General features: G+C 41.5%; 1 protein-coding gene across 7 annotated transcripts in view; it reads left to right on the top strand.

The window, feature by feature from the left end:
• CEP290 (centrosomal protein 290) overlaps window positions 1-15,479 on the top strand; it is a 111,033-nt gene that overhangs the window by 59,710 nt on the left and 35,844 nt on the right. For all 7 annotated transcript variants that reach the window (XR_007354565.2, XM_048835631.2, XM_048835633.2 and 4 more), the window contains 5 exons: window positions 5,803-6,033; window positions 7,149-7,322; window positions 10,167-10,278; window positions 12,406-12,611; window positions 14,147-14,298. Coding sequence is in view for 6 of the 7 variants with exons in the window: in XM_048835631.2 (XP_048691588.2) it covers window positions 5,803-6,033; window positions 7,149-7,322; window positions 10,167-10,278; window positions 12,406-12,611; window positions 14,147-14,298 (875 nt within the window). In the remaining variant the exon portion in view is untranslated. The remainder of the gene's footprint in view (window positions 1-5,802; window positions 6,034-7,148; window positions 7,323-10,166; window positions 10,279-12,405; window positions 12,612-14,146; window positions 14,299-15,479) is intronic.

Genomic DNA, 15,479 nt, shown 5'->3' on the forward strand with positions numbered 1-15,479 from the left:
TCGGATTTTGCAACCACACACCAAGTACGCCGCGGCCTACTTGGACAATGTGGTCATCTATGGCAGCAACTGGGAAGAACATCTCAACCAAGTAACGGCTGTCCTCAGGGACCTCCGTGCAGCCAGGCTTAAGGCCAATCCAAAAAAATGCTGAATCAGGTGGGAGGAAACCACTTACCTGGGGTACACCTTGGGCCGGGGACAAGTACGTCCCGTCATCGGGAAAGTCCAAGCACTCCAGGAATATTGGGCGCCGACCATGAAGAGACAGGTGCATCAATTCTTGGGCTTAGCTGATTATTACCGGCGGTTTGTACCCCCACTTCGCAAGCATGACTGCCCCTCTGATTGAGCTTCTGACCAAAGACAGCCCCCGCCGAGTGTGTTGGTCTTACGAATGTGAGAAGTATCAAACTATCGAACTATCAAAGAACGGCTGTGTAAGCGAGCGAGTACTCTTCAGCCCTGACTTTTGTCGTGACTTCATCGTTCAGACCGATGCCTCAGGGGTAGGGCTTGGGGCAGTCCTCTCACAGGAGGTCGATGGGGAGGAACACCCTATTGTTTACCTCAGTCGGAAGCTGTTCCCCAGAGAACGGAACTACTCTGTTGTGGAGAAAGAGGCCCTAGCAGTTAAGTGGATGGTCGATGCCCTCCGCTACTACCTCCTCCGGGCTCCCTTTATACTGGTTACGGACTGTGCACCCCTGAAGTGGCTGAATAAAATGAAGGACACAAATGCCAGGCTTATGCAGTGGTATCTAGCTGTGCAGCCCTATGCCTTCATGATTCACCATCGGGCGGGAAGGGACAACCCCAATGTGGACTTTCTATCCCGCCTCGGGAAGGGTGAGGACGCCGGCTTCGATGGTCGGGAGCTGGATTTGAGCGGTGGAGTATGTAGGGAGTCAGGGTGACTTCCCTCTGAACTAGAGGGTAAAGAGCGACCCTGAGTGGGCGGGGCAAGACCAAGCTTACTCCAACCCCCAGAAGGGGAGGGGTGGAACAGGAAGTACAAAGGCCCTTAGCCCAGTCAGGGCAGCACCAGGGAGGGAGACAGTGACAGACTGCTGGCTGTTCCCTTCAGACCTTGCTGCCGAGCCAGGGGAGGCCCTGGACCAGGAGAAACCTGACCTGGAGGAAGGACTGGGGCTACCAGGACTGCCAGCTGCCGAGTACCCGGAGGAACTAGAGGAGCCAGGCAGTAACCCAGGCTAGCGTGAGCCTGACGTGGAGGGGGAGCTGGAGCTGCCAGCAGCTGAATACCCGGACGAGCTGGATAGGCCAGAGGGACCCGCTCGAGAGACCAGGTAGGAAGTAGACCAGGGGCAGAACTGCACAGTGCGGTGGGTCTGTTTGGTCAGCGTGTTGCAGATGGCTCCTCGCTGACCCAGTGGCGGGACCCTGGGCTGGAACACAGTGGAGTTGGGTGGGCCTGAGTTTCCCTACCCTGGCCAACTCGCCTTGGGTAGCAGAATCCCGACAACGCCACTGACTCTTGCCAGCACTCCCCTGCCTAAGGGGTGCGCTATAGACTCTTGCCAGTGCTCCCCCTGCCTGAGGGGCACGCCACTGACTCTGGCTGGTGCACATCCCTCTGCTAATTCCCTAGTGACAGAAAAGTGTGACCAAGGCATGCCAGTGCGGCAGTAGCTCCCCATCGCCCCCCAGTGGCTTGGTGGACCAATTGAAACCTGTCACAATGTGCTCTCACCATGTCCTTATGCTGTGAGACAATATTACGACTGTCTTCCACATCAAGAAGGAGGAAGGAGCAAGATCCATCTCCCTGTGTGCAGAAACGGTCAGCTTGTGGAACTGGTGCATCAGCAACCAAATCTCCCCATCAGCAGCCTACCTTCCCGGAAATCAAAATATGCTCACAGATTCCCTCAGCAGAAATTTTGCAGTTGACCACAAGTGGGAACCTCATGACTCAGTACTGTGCAGTATCTTTGATCTATGGGGAATCCCAACCAGGGATCTGTACATCTTCATAACAAATAGCAAATGCATCACATACTGCTCAAGAGCCTTGGGTGCAACTTCCAAGGTGACGCTCTACTTCTCCCTTAGTCAGATCACCTGAACTACACATTTCCTCTGCTACTGCGCCTGCCACAACTTCTACACAAAATCCGGCAGGACAGGGCTCGGATTATCCTGATCACCCTACTGGCCCAGACAGTTTTGGTTCCCAGATCTCCAGCGCTTGTCATCCACAGTTCTGATCATTCTCCCAGAGTTTCCCAAGCTCCCGACCCAGCAGAATGGCAAGATCAAGCACCCCAGTCTGCATTTGCTTCACATCAAGGCTTGGATTTTGGATGAGCATTGACCTTAAAATGCTCATGTTCTGCAGCCATATGAGACATACTTTTAATAGTAGGAAGGATTCTACTAGACGAGGTTACCTGGCTAAGTGGAGTTGTTTTTCTTCTGTGGCACAGAAAAAGCAGAAATCCCTCTCATTTTAGATTATATCCTTTCTCTAAAGGCCTGTCCAGCTGGCAGAGATTAGTGTGTACCATCCTTCTTCTCAGGGTTACTCGGTCTTCACTCACCTACTGACCACCAGAGTTTGGAAGGGCCTGATCAGAACCTTTCCGCCTATTCATAAGCCTGCACCTCTATGCGGTTTGCATCTTGCTCTCTCAGCACTCACATGGCCACCCTTTGAAACCCTAGCTTCCTGTTCCGTATCCCTTCTCTCTGTGAAGGTCGCATTCCTTGTACCCATCACCTAAGCCAGAAGGGCTGGCGAGCTTGGAGTAATGATGTTGGATCTTCCTTACATTGTATTCCATAACAGTAAAGTTTTGTTACATTTACACTCCAAACTCACCCCCACAGTTGTTTCAGAATTTCACTTGAACCAGTTGATCCACTTACCTGTGTTCTTCCATAAACCACATACTTCCTCAGAGGATCAGAGACTCCACATCCTTGATGTCCAACAGGCCCTGGCGGTCTTTAATTTGTAATGAAAGAGGTGCCAGGGCTCAAGCAATTTTTTTACATTCATAACTGATGCAGCAAGCCTAGAGGTGCGGTTCTATAAACTGCCAAGCTTAGAGGTGCCAGTGTTAACCCTGGCAAAAATTAAGCACTGGGCCTTGCTTGGCTTTTTACCTATACAGAACAAGACCAATCAGGAACTCCCCGAGACTATTTGTCACTATAACAGAAAGACTCGGGACAAGCAGTCTCCACCCAGAGGAGCGCCAAATGGCTCTCTGGCTGCATTCTACTTTATTCTCAACTATTGAACCTTCCCTTCCATCCCATGAGGTAACACCTCGTTCCACGGGAGCGCAAGCAGGGACCATGGTGTCACTTCAGGAGGTATCCTGCTTGATATCTGCAAAGTAGACATGTAGGGCTCCACTCATGCCTTTGCGAGACATTGTGGCCTAGTCCAGGACTCCTCTGCTAATGCCTTCTTTGGAACAGCTGTCCTTCTCTCAGCCCTACCGTCTTCATGCTCACACCCTCCTCCTACTTAAGTCACCTACAGAGGAATACAATAGGGACCATCACTCGAAGAAGAAGTTGTTACTTACTTACCTGTAAAAACTGTAGATTCTTCAAGATGTGTGGTCCCTATCTTTATTCTACTACCTGCCCTCCTCCCCCATTGCTTTGAATCTCTGATTCATGGTGGAGAAGGAACTGGAGAGATGGTCAGTCTGCTCTGCCCTTTATCCCCTTGGTTGGAGGCACAGAGATGAGCCAGGGTGCTCGTTGGACCAAAAAGACAATACTTCCAAATTCTCCAGTTCTGTGCACATAGTGTGCATGCATAACCCATAGTGGAATACAAATAGGGGCCACGCATCTCGAAGAAAGTACAGTTACAGGTAAATAACCTCCTCTTCTTTTTTTTTTTTGGTTGGAAAATGTGCTCACTACAACTGAATGCAGTGGGTCAGCTGAAAGAAAAGAGGTTACTGCTTCTTTAAGGGCCCCCTCTGCAATTGGGGTGGGGTGGAAATGTACCTGGACAGAGCTGGGAGGAACCGGGAGAGGCAGGACCAGATCAGGGACACTACCCCTCCAGGTACCTGAGGGAGTTAGGGGTATTTATACCCGAGGCAATTCCAGAGAAGCCTGCTCACGCTGTCTCTCTCTCTCCCCCTTCCTCCCCAAACATGAGCTAGCAACACCTCTGGGACTAGAGTAGGACCACATTTTTCATGATCTGCTGAGGATGTTATGCTAGTAGCCATTTTGCTTTCAGGTCTAGGAAGGAACTTTTCCCACACTGCCAAATTTGCTGAGACGGGATAGTTTTATTATTATCTTTTTGTCTTCCCCACAGTAGGTCAGGGACCCAGTGGGGTAAGGAGTTTCAGACAACGTGTTGCCACTTACTCAGTAACGTGTGGCAGGTGTCCAGTGCAAGTACTTAGTAGAGAGGGGATGTAGTTCTCTGATGAAGTAGATTTAATGGAAAGCATCCTCTGAGGAAGCTAGGAAAGGGAGGGTTAGGTTTCCTAAAGTCTGGTACAGTGAGAAGACAACCCTCTTGCTTTTTCCAGCCCTCCGTTAAACCTCATATGAGGGGTGGGTGCTGAGGCCTCAGCAACAAGCTGGTTGGGACCAAATTGGGAAAGGGGAGGTCAGATGGCAGCCTCCTAAGTAGGTGGAAACAATTAAGGAAATAATGGTAACCTTCACTGTACAATTTATTGCCAGGTATTCCCAGATATGTTAAGTGAATAACATTGCGGCTTAATTAAACCATATCCGTTGCCTCTTGTCTGTCTTCCAGCATGGTCAGGACAATGACAATGCATCAAAATCAACACATTCCTGTGGAATAAGGCAGTTTTCTGAAGGAAACTTGCCTAGTTTTCTGCCAGCTCGCTTGGCAGCCTGCCTGGAGGGCTGCAGTAGAGCTGGGGTTCCCAGGGCTTCCAGTGTTTCGACCCACAGGGAGTCAGGAGCCTGGAAACTATGACAGACCCACTTCCCAAGCTCCTCCAGCTCCCAGGCTTCTATCTCCTCAGCAGCCACCATGTGAGTTGCCATGGAGCTGGGATTCTCAGGGCTTCTGGAGCACTGACTCCTTTATTTTTTGAGAAATGTGAAATTTTCCATGAGTGGGAAATTCCAGTCCCCATGCAGCGCTAGTATTATTGACCTCTCAAACTGGAAAATTCCTTGTAAAAGAGTTTCTGTAGAGGCAAGTGTCACTGGGAAATTTCTTTGATTTAGAAAACAATCAAACAGAAAAATGTTTTGATTCAGAAAGTAAAAGCCACATCATAGACCCTTTTGACAGGTTAAGTGAGGGGGTAGAAAAACAATAATTCTCCCACCCAGCCTTTGATGACGAGAAATGAGTTGAGAAATATCCATGTCCTTCTAGCCTTAGAAAATGCCTGCCTTATACAAAATTCCTGTCAATTAATTATCCAAATGTTGTAGAGCAGCAGCAGACAGGTTTCAGAGTAGCAGCCGTGTTAGTCTGTATTCGCAAAAAGAAAAGGAGTACTTGTGGCACCTTAGAGACTAACCAATTTATTTGAGCATAAGCTTAATCCGATGACGTGAGCTGTAGCTCACGAGAGCTTATGCTCAAATAAATTGGTTAGTCTCTAAGGTGCCACAAGTACTCCTTTTCTTTTTCCAAATGTTGTAGAATGTTTTTTGCTAGTAGAACTAAGTAGCAAAAAATATTTCAACAATGAAAGTTTGAGCAGAACTGAGCTCTGATTAGTTTATTTACTGGCATGTATTTCCATAAGCTATAAAAGTTTTGAACACAATAGTAGTAGTATTTTATTGATTTTATAGAATTTACTGGATGCACTTCAGCTGGGTACGGATGAAACCAAAAAACTGCTTGCAGAAAACAGTAGAAAAATGACAGTCTTGAGAGTGAATGAACGGTCACTGACAAGGCAGTATACAACTTTACTTGAAATGGAGCGGCACCTTAGAAAAGAAAACGAGAAACAAAAGGCTGAACTAACAGCAGTGGAAACTGCAGTTGGAGAAAAGATTGGACACTTGCAGCGATTCAAGGTATGGCTTGTGTGGTATACCTTTTGTCTTAAAATTTCATTCATTTTGCATTGTACGGCATTCTGAAAGGTGAACACCAAGTTGGAAACATTTGTGAATTTTATTTATTTATTTAAGTTAAAATTGGCATTTTGGAGTCTCCTATTGCTAGTTTGATTGGAAAAAAGACATGATTGTGATTTTGGAAGAATAGAAGCACAATATCAGAAATTATTAAAGAGATTACACCTTTCCGTAATACTGGTTGACCAGTCAGAAGAACTTTGCTATTTAGATGTTAAATATTTTAACATGTAAATAGCATGTTAATATGTATACAAGAAGATCTGTAATACAGCTTTCTCAGTATTCAAATTGGTATCAAAAAGGAAAACAGGTTTACAATGTCTAAGATTGAATATCCTGCTCTGTTTCAGCCTGTGTTACTGTTCAGGCTCAGAAGTGCTTATTTCAGCTAATTATTTTAATTTTAAATACAATTTAAACATCATAAACTGTAAGAAGTGATTCTCAGTATTAAATCTTTAAAGATATGTTTGAGAGTACCAAAAATGATAAACTGGAGCTGACAAATGCAACTGAACCAGGAATAAGCAATCATGTGGTTATAAGAAAAATAAACACAGCACTGGGTATTGATATGTTACACCAACAGGTGATATATAAAATTAAGAATCAATGCTGGGATTTTAAAAAGGGAGAGATATAACATAACCCCTGTTCTGTCAGGAATAGTATTCAGCATCCTAGGCAAACTGCTAGATTTGCAATGGCATAACTGATATTGTTATAGTTCCATATTTAATTTATGTCTGTTCTCTGTGAGACAGTTTTCTGTTCTCTTTCGTTACAATAAATTGTTACTGAATTATTTTGAAATTTATCTCTTAAATAGAAAAAAAAGGGTGGGGACAGACCAGGTTCTAAAAGTAATAGTGAAATAATTGTCCTTACAAAACTATTTTTATATTAGTATTGGATGTATTTGGAAAAGAAGCAAGCATTGCTTTAGCTGTGTGTGTGTGTGTGTGTGTGTGTAAGTGTTTTAGGAGAATGGTAGCAATTTAAAAGCTTCAAGTATACAGTAAACCAATATAATATAATTATTTTCATAGGAACTGGCAAGCTTTAAGATTGCAGCTCTGCAAAAAGCTTTGGATGACAGTGTGCCTCTGTCTGAGCTAGAACTGGCTAATAAGCAGTATAATGAGTTAACTGCTAAATACAGGGATATGCTACAAAACGATAACTTGCTTGTCCAGAGAACAACTAACTTGGAGCACATGGAGGTAATGTTACTTGATACTCTTGACCCTTATGGAAATAACTGCATTTTGTTATGTTGAAGAAAGATATAAATATATAGGGCCAGATTGTCCCTTAGGTCCACTTAGGGTATGTCTGCAACTGCACCGCTGTAGCGCTTTTGTGTAGACACTCATTACAGCAATGGGAGGGGTTTTTCTGTTGCTGTAGTAAATCCACCTCCCCAGAATTCTTCCTTCAACCTAACACTGTCTAAATCGGGGCTTAGGTCAGCATAGCTACGTCACTAAGAGGTGTGGATTTTTCGTGCCCCTGAGAGATATAGCTATGCTGATGTAAGTTGCCACTGTAGACCTGCCCTAAGAAGAGGAGGGCACTGTAGCAGCTGTAACACCATGCCTTCTTCCCTTATCTCACTCCTATGGAAGTCCCATTGCTGGAGCTCCTCACAGTAAGAGATTCATATACATGGAAATATGTAATACAGCTTTTCTCAGTATTCAAATTGGTATCCAAGAAGAAAACAGGTTTATAATATTTGACATTGAATCTCCTGCTCTGTTACAGCCTGTGTCACTGTTCAAGCTCAGAAGTGCTGATTTCAGCTAACAATTTTAATTTTAAGTACACTTTAAACTTCATAAACTGTAAGAAGTGATTCTCAGCATTAAACCTTTAAAAATTGGAAGGAATTTAGTTATGCATTTTTATAAGATATGTTTGTGAGTACCAAAAATGATAAACTGGAGGTGACAAATGAAATTGCAACAGCAATAAGCAATCATGTGGCTATGAGAAAAGTATATGAGCTGGAGGGAGTGAAGTAAAAGAGCTGTCATATTCTGCTTAAGCACCAAAGTGATAAGCAATTTTAGAAAGACCTGAGAGAGACAGTGAGTGAGTGAGTTAGGGCAGCGGTGGCCAGTCTGTGGCTCCGGAGCCACATGCTGCTCTTCAGAAGTTAATATGCGGCTCCTTGTATAGGCACCGACTCCGGGGCTGGAGCTACAGGCGCCCACTTTCCAATATGCAGGGGGTGCTCACTGCTCAACCGCTGGCTCTGCCACAGCCCCTGCCCCACTCCACTTCTTCCTGTGCCCTCCCCTGAGCCTGCCATGCCCTCACTCTTCTCCCTCCCTCCCCAGAGCCTCCTGCACACCGCAAAACAGCTGATCGGGAGGTGCAGGGAGGGAGGGGGAGTCGCTGATTGGCGGGGCTGCCGATGGGTGGGAGGCACTGGGAGCGGGGTTTGGGAGCTGATGGGGGACTGATGATGTATTACTGTGGCTCTCTGGCAATGTACATTGGTAAATTCTGGCTCCTTCTCAGGCTCAGGTTGGCCACCCCTGGTTCAGGGACTCAGAGCAAAATCTAGGCAGGAAAGCAAGAAATTGTAAAGGTTTCCTTTCTGTAATTGTTATTGAGCAATCAAAGGGAACCCAGCCACTGTCTGTCTTGTTGGTAAAGAGATGATTTTAACGGGTATAGTCCCTGTTTTTCAAATGAAGCTCCTGGTGTCCTTCAAACTTTTTTTTTTGAAAAACACCTGAAATGTCCTGTTTTTTCATTTTACCAATCAAAACATTTGGGTTTTTAGTAACTGTAAATTGTTTTAAATCATGCTGGTATACAAAATATAACTAAATCTTTGTTTACCAGGAACGCTCCAGTGGTAATATAGTTTAGTGTGATCAGTAGTGTTTGGGGACATGAGAAAAGTGGAATGTGTATAGGCAACCAAAGCTATGCTTTTTCCCAAAGGATGTTAATGACTCTTATCCAATGTTTCATGATAAATTCAAACACTGAGTTATTGGAAACAATCTCCTCCTGCTCCATGGAACAAGAACAACAACACATGCCTGAATCAGAAGCTGGCAGTAGTGATACCAGCATATATATTTTTCAAATGTACTTTTGAGAAATAACCATTCAAAACGATAACGCTGTAAAAATGTTACAGCAAAAATGACCTACGTTTTGATTTAGAAAATATGGTCACAGTGGGATATAGGGATCAATGAAACTGCCCCTATTCCTGCAGTGGGGGCTCTCTTCAAAAATCCATGCTCTCTCCTTCCATTTAATCCCACCAGAGGGGCTAGTTCAAGGAGATCCTCATGAGGTAAAACTCTTTGTAATGACCCTGTCCACAGATTTTTCTGAGGGTGATGACAATTTAGCCCACAAGTGCTAGGTAGCCAGTTACTCCAGACATTGTTTTCAAGCTGTTGAATGTATAATTGGTAACTGCCAAATGTGTGTTTCCCTAAGATGTGTTGGGGGGTTTTTTATTGAGAGAAAAGTTTACTTATTTTGCTTATCCCAGTAATTTGAAAGGTCTGAAACTAAGAAGCAGTTCTCAGCATGAACAGATTGTGTGAAATGTGTTTGAAAACTAAGCCAATTAAAATAAGAGTATTTTAAAACAAAACAGTTGACAATCCTTTCCTCCTTTTTTGTTTCTTTTGGAATTAATTATGAACATTTAAAGCAACATAAAGATCCTGTTTGTTGTACTGGTTTAAAGTATTCGTTTCAGCCTTCATTTGGTCTGGGGGAGAGGGAACATTTTAAAATACCAATAAAGGGTTTTGATTTTGGTTTTTAAGTCTTGGGTATCGTGTACCTAGTATTCTATAACAAAAAAGGTTAATCTTTGAGTTTAACGTTTTATTGATAAAAATGCATGGTAAATAGAAGCATATAACATACATGGGCCAAAGACAAACATTTTGATTATTGTATAAGAACTGGATACCATAGGCTGTTCTATTATGGGTTAATAGTTTATGCCAAACCATAATATTTTAACCATCAACCACATTACTCTTGTATTGCTCTTTTATTTTGTCTCTGCCATATAGAGTGAGAATACATCCTTGAAGGAACAGATAAATTCATTAAATAAAGAACTTGAAATCACAAAAGAAAAACTTCACACTGTAGAACAAGCTTGGGACCAAACAACTAAGTTGGGCAAGTATAAAAGCTATTTCATATCAGTAAAAACATACAGTATGTCCTTTGAAAAACTAATTTTTTATAAAGGTTGAAAACAAAATACCTTTAGGAAACTTTATATTAAATTATAATGTATTTCCCTCATTTTCTCTTCATTCAGAGGTTAAGAAAATTTTAATGCAAAAACCTTACTCAGGTTTAGGATATTTTCGTCTTTTAGAGAACCTCTTGGTTGGTGTTTACCAAATAGAATAGACTTTTACTGTTTAGTTAGGTTAGCTATACTATTATTTTGTTAAAGCTTGAAACCCAGAAAACATTTTTAACAATGCTTTTTCACTGCCTTGATGGCAAATGGACTTGGTGAGGTGGCCAGTTCTGGCTTTTCTTCCCCTTTGATAGTATGCTTCCAGGGCAGATACATTCTGACCCAGCAGCTGCTGAACCACCTGGTTCTCTCACAGTGGAATTGCTGGCCTTCAGTGGTGTCAACAGCTTTCAGTCACCCTCCCTTCAAGTGGGATTAAGGATTGGGACTTTTTAGATGACCTCTGTTGAATCTGATTCAGAGGCCCTGGGTCCTGATTGGAACATCAGTCAAGTAACCAGACAAGTGGTTTGCAGGACAGTGGTTTCTTCTGCCTGGATTTATAAATTACAACATTCTACTTTCATGTTCTCAATAACTGTAACATTGTGTGAGTCAAACTTACTTCCCAGATTTCTCTCTTATGTAGTCATCTTTTCTACCCTTGTTTGTTCACTTAGCATTTTGTTCATTTTCTGCCAGTTATTTGCTAGTTGAGTAACTAAAAATGATGCATCCGATGAAGTGAGCTGTAGCTCACGAAAGCTTATGCTCAAATAAATTGATTAGTCTCTAAGGTGCCACAAGTACTCCTTTTCTTTTTGCGAATACAGACTAACACGGCTGTTACTCTGAAACCTGTAAAAATGAGAGGTTACATTGAAAATGATTATACAGTCTAATTGATGATGGTTGCTGTTGTGACTGTTATGTTAATTACAAAGTGAAATCCCATGCTTTCATATGGATGTAATTCATAATGTGTAAAAATGCTGAAAATGGCTGAGAACTTAAAAATTGGACAGTAGCAGACAGCAAATCCCAGTGATGATTGAACCTGTGGTACGCCTACACCTTGAATACTGCGTAAAGTTCCAGTCACCCTATCTCAAAAAAGATATATTAGAATTGGAAAAGGTACAGAGAAGGGCAACAAAATGACTGAGGGTATGGAACAGCTTCCAGATGAGGAGAAATTAAAAAGAATGGGACTGGTCATCTTGGAAAAGAGATGACTAAAGGGGAATATGACAGAGGTCTATAAAATCATAAATGGTGTGGAGAAAGTAAATAAGGAAGTGTCATTTACACCTTCACATAACACAAGAAACACAGGTTACCCAATGAAATTAATAGCAATTTAAAATAAACAAAAGGAAGTACTTCTTCACACATGTAGAACTCGTTGCCAGGGGATGTTGTGAAGGCCAAAAGTATAATTGGGTTCAGTAAAGAATTAGAAAAGTTCCTGAAGGATAGGTCCATCAATGGCTATTAGGCAAGATGGTTAGGGATGCAATCCTGTGATCTGGGTGTCCCTAGCCTCTGACTGTCAGAAGTTGGGACCTGATGGGTCTCTCAATAATTACCCTGTTCTATTCATTCCCTCTGAGGCACCTGGCATTGGCAGCTGTTAGAAGACAGGATACTGGGCTAGATGGACCATTGGTCTGACCCAGTATGGCTATTTTTAGATTCTTTTGTTCTAGTCTAAACAAAAAGAGCTCTCAACCATGCTTGTAGCTCTTTCCATCATTTTACACGGACTCAACAAATATTCTAGACTTCAGAGTGACACAGACTGTGTGATAATCCTGGAATCTTCTTACATAGCTAATGTTTTCTTAAAAATGGATAAGATTTTTTTAGATTTCTGATGTGTGATGAGGGAGGACTAGTTAAATGCCTAGCTCTTCCAATTCCAAAAATTGTTTAGGTGTTCTGGTTCCTTATAGAGATAAATCAAAAGTACCTGTGCTACTTTAAGAAGTTGCATTGTTGTTTTTCTAATTTGAAAACCTTGTTAAGCCTAATTAAAATATTATTGAACATAGGGGGTGACAATGCCATGGACAAGGCCACAAAAGCAATTACCAACAGTGAGATTGTTTCTATTTCTAAGAAAATCACTGTGCTGGAAATGAAGGAACTAAACGAAAGACAGAGAGCTGAACACTCGCAACGAATGTATGAACACTTAAGAAATACTTTAAAGCAAGTGGAAGAACGTAACTTTGAACTGGAAACAAAGTTTGCTGAGGTATAAAGAGATGTAATTATATAATTTGTCAATTACATCCTAGAAATGCACTTTGAGCTTTTTGTGTGTTGCTCTATTAGATACCTACCTTTGGTGCCATTTTTGATAGATAGGTTTACTTATCGAAATGTAGCTGCTTGTGAATAGATTTTTGCTTGAAGAGATATATTTAATATGTAATATATTAATTTGTCAGTAATTTATTTCGGAACTTAGTTATTCACTATAAAATTAATGCTGGTATACTATGACTCGCACAGAGTGGGCATATTGCAAAACCTTGTTAGTTCCTTGGCAACCAGATTTTTGCAAAGATTACAGTTCTTGATCTTTCTGTTCCCAAGTTCTAACTGATTATAAACTGTTTTCTGCTATTTTTTCCATGATCATCAGTGACTGTCATGGTCTTGCATACATTTCGGACCTTGTTGGCTTTTGCATCCTCCTCCACCCTTTCTTCCCCACAAAATAATGCTATCTTGACTCTCTCACAAGCCTTCTGTGTCCTTTTCTACGTTGTGTCTTATGCTTGAAATGTTGTCTGCAGGGCTGTCTGCTGTGCTGCTTCAGGCCCTGCAGAAATCTGTCTTGGCCCAAAGCTTATTTGATTTCCAAAAGTGACTAGTGACCTTGGGTGCTTCAATTTTTGGTGCCCAATTTGAGACTTCTTCAAGGGGCCTGATTTTCAGAAAACGTTGAGCACTAACTCTCCTAAGTTCTGGCCCTTTTGAGAAGGGGGGTTCCAAAGAGAATGGAGCTCGGCTGTTCTCAGTGGTGGCAGATGACAGAACAAGGAGCAATGGTCTCAAGTTGCAGTGCGGGAGGTCTAGGTTGGATATTAGAAAAAAATACTTCACTAGGAGAGTGGTGAAGCTCTGGAATGGGTTACCTAGGGAGGTGGTGGAATCTCCATCCTTAGAGGTTTTTAAGGCCTGGCTTGACAAAGCCCTGGCTGAGATGATTTATTTGGGGTTGGTCCTGCTTTGAGCAGAGGGTTGGACTAGAGTATCTCCTGAGGTCTCTTCCAACCCTATTATTTTATGATTTTATGTCTCGAATTGAGCGACAAAAATGACTAGTCACATTATTGTGAAAATGCTGGCTAGTAATGGTAATATAAATACACTGCTCAGTGAGTCTTATTATTTGTAGTACCAGCCCCTTTGTCCTAGGGATTGTGCAAACATATAACAAAGCTAATCCCTGTCTTGAAGAGTTTATAGTCCAAGTATTGTTCCATTTTTCTACCCCATTTTATAGTTAGTTTTTTGCTTTCACTGTTTCAAGAAACTGAAAATATTGGTTTTCATTTAGAATACTTTGTTGTATGGATGCTTACAGAGCTACTCTGACGTGCATGCAATGTTGTAAGGAAGAAGTTGGATGTTTCAGAGTAGAACAAAAGAAAACCAAAGGAAGAAACTGAGAGGAAACAGTTTCACTAAATACAACTTCATAACATTTTGTGCTGACTAAAAATATATTGTATGCCTATTCCAAATACGTTTAGCAAATATACTGGTTTTTTTTTTTAGCTTACTAAAATCAACCTCGAGGCACAAAAAGTGGAACAGACATTAAGAGATGAACTGACAAACAGTGTGAGTAAAGCAATAAGTGGTGCGGATAGACGAAAAATCATGGAGCTAGAGAAGAGTGAAATGGAGCTGAAGATTGAGGTATCAAAGTAAGTGCAGAAGTACCAAATTTAGTATTACAGTATGTTTGGAAGTATTCCATAATTTGACTTATACAGATATATGTTACTTCTACATTAACAGTAAAACAATTTTCATCTGTCTTTATATATTCTATACCTGGAATTTCAGATGAAGCATTACATAAAGGATCTGATTTAGAAGAACACTGATTCTGATGGCACTTAAGCAAATGCTTATGTGCTGTCCTGAATAGGTATGAATGTGAGCAGGTGCTTAAATGCTTTCGTGCATAAGGTTCTTAATTAGATACAACTTTTTGTGTTTATTAAAATATTTCAGACAAATTAGCAAAACAATATTTTGTTCCATTTGTTGAATCCTTATCAAGTGTATAGAAAACTGGTGAAAATACTGCGGGAAAACAAAAATATTAATTTTTGGAAGATCCATTGATATTTCATTGAGAAATTTTTTTAAAAAGTATTTTGAAAGAATCCTGCTTATACAAAGTATTTAAAATATCATTACCTAAGTGTTGTTATATTTGCCCCAAAACAAGATCTTTGAATTGATCTTCTGCCATATGTGCCCTTCTGAAAGTTGTCATCTGACATAACAAATAGCCTTTTTTCATAAGAATGTCTGCAGTAGAAAATAGCAGAGGAAGTGACATGAAAACAAATATGATATACTCTGTAAAATGAATAGTTTCTAAATACATTTTTCTTACGTAATATTAGGCTTTTGTTTTTGCAGGAAAAGAAAATTATTGTTTTTGTTGTGGAAGATACACTTAAGACTTTTGTGTAGCAAAATCTCCAAAAGTTAAAAGCAAATCTGCAATGCCATATAATTGCAGAGATTATAAAGATGCTACAAGATATTTATAGTTCATCTTTCTGACTTCACAAGATTATGAATTGAAATACTAACCTTTGTGGCCTAGAAATATAAATGTGACTGTGAACAGTGGTCTCTCTGTGTAAACTGTCTATACCCCTTCCAGTACACCTCTCTACTGGGCTTTTTTTTTTTTTTTTCTGTTCTGTATAGAGCAACTATAAACTTTTGTAAAGACATTTTTAATAAGATGCTTGTAACGGGTCTGCTCCTGTACTCTTGAAGTCAATTGGGATGTTTGCCATTGACATAAATAGTGAAACTGAAGAATCAGATCAATAAACCTCTTATTTCCAAAATAGGCATG

This window comes from Caretta caretta, chromosome 1 (genome assembly GCF_965140235.1).
Source record: "Caretta caretta isolate rCarCar2 chromosome 1, rCarCar1.hap1, whole genome shotgun sequence".
In the NCBI taxonomy this organism is placed as follows: Eukaryota; Metazoa; Chordata; order Testudines; family Cheloniidae; genus Caretta; species Caretta caretta.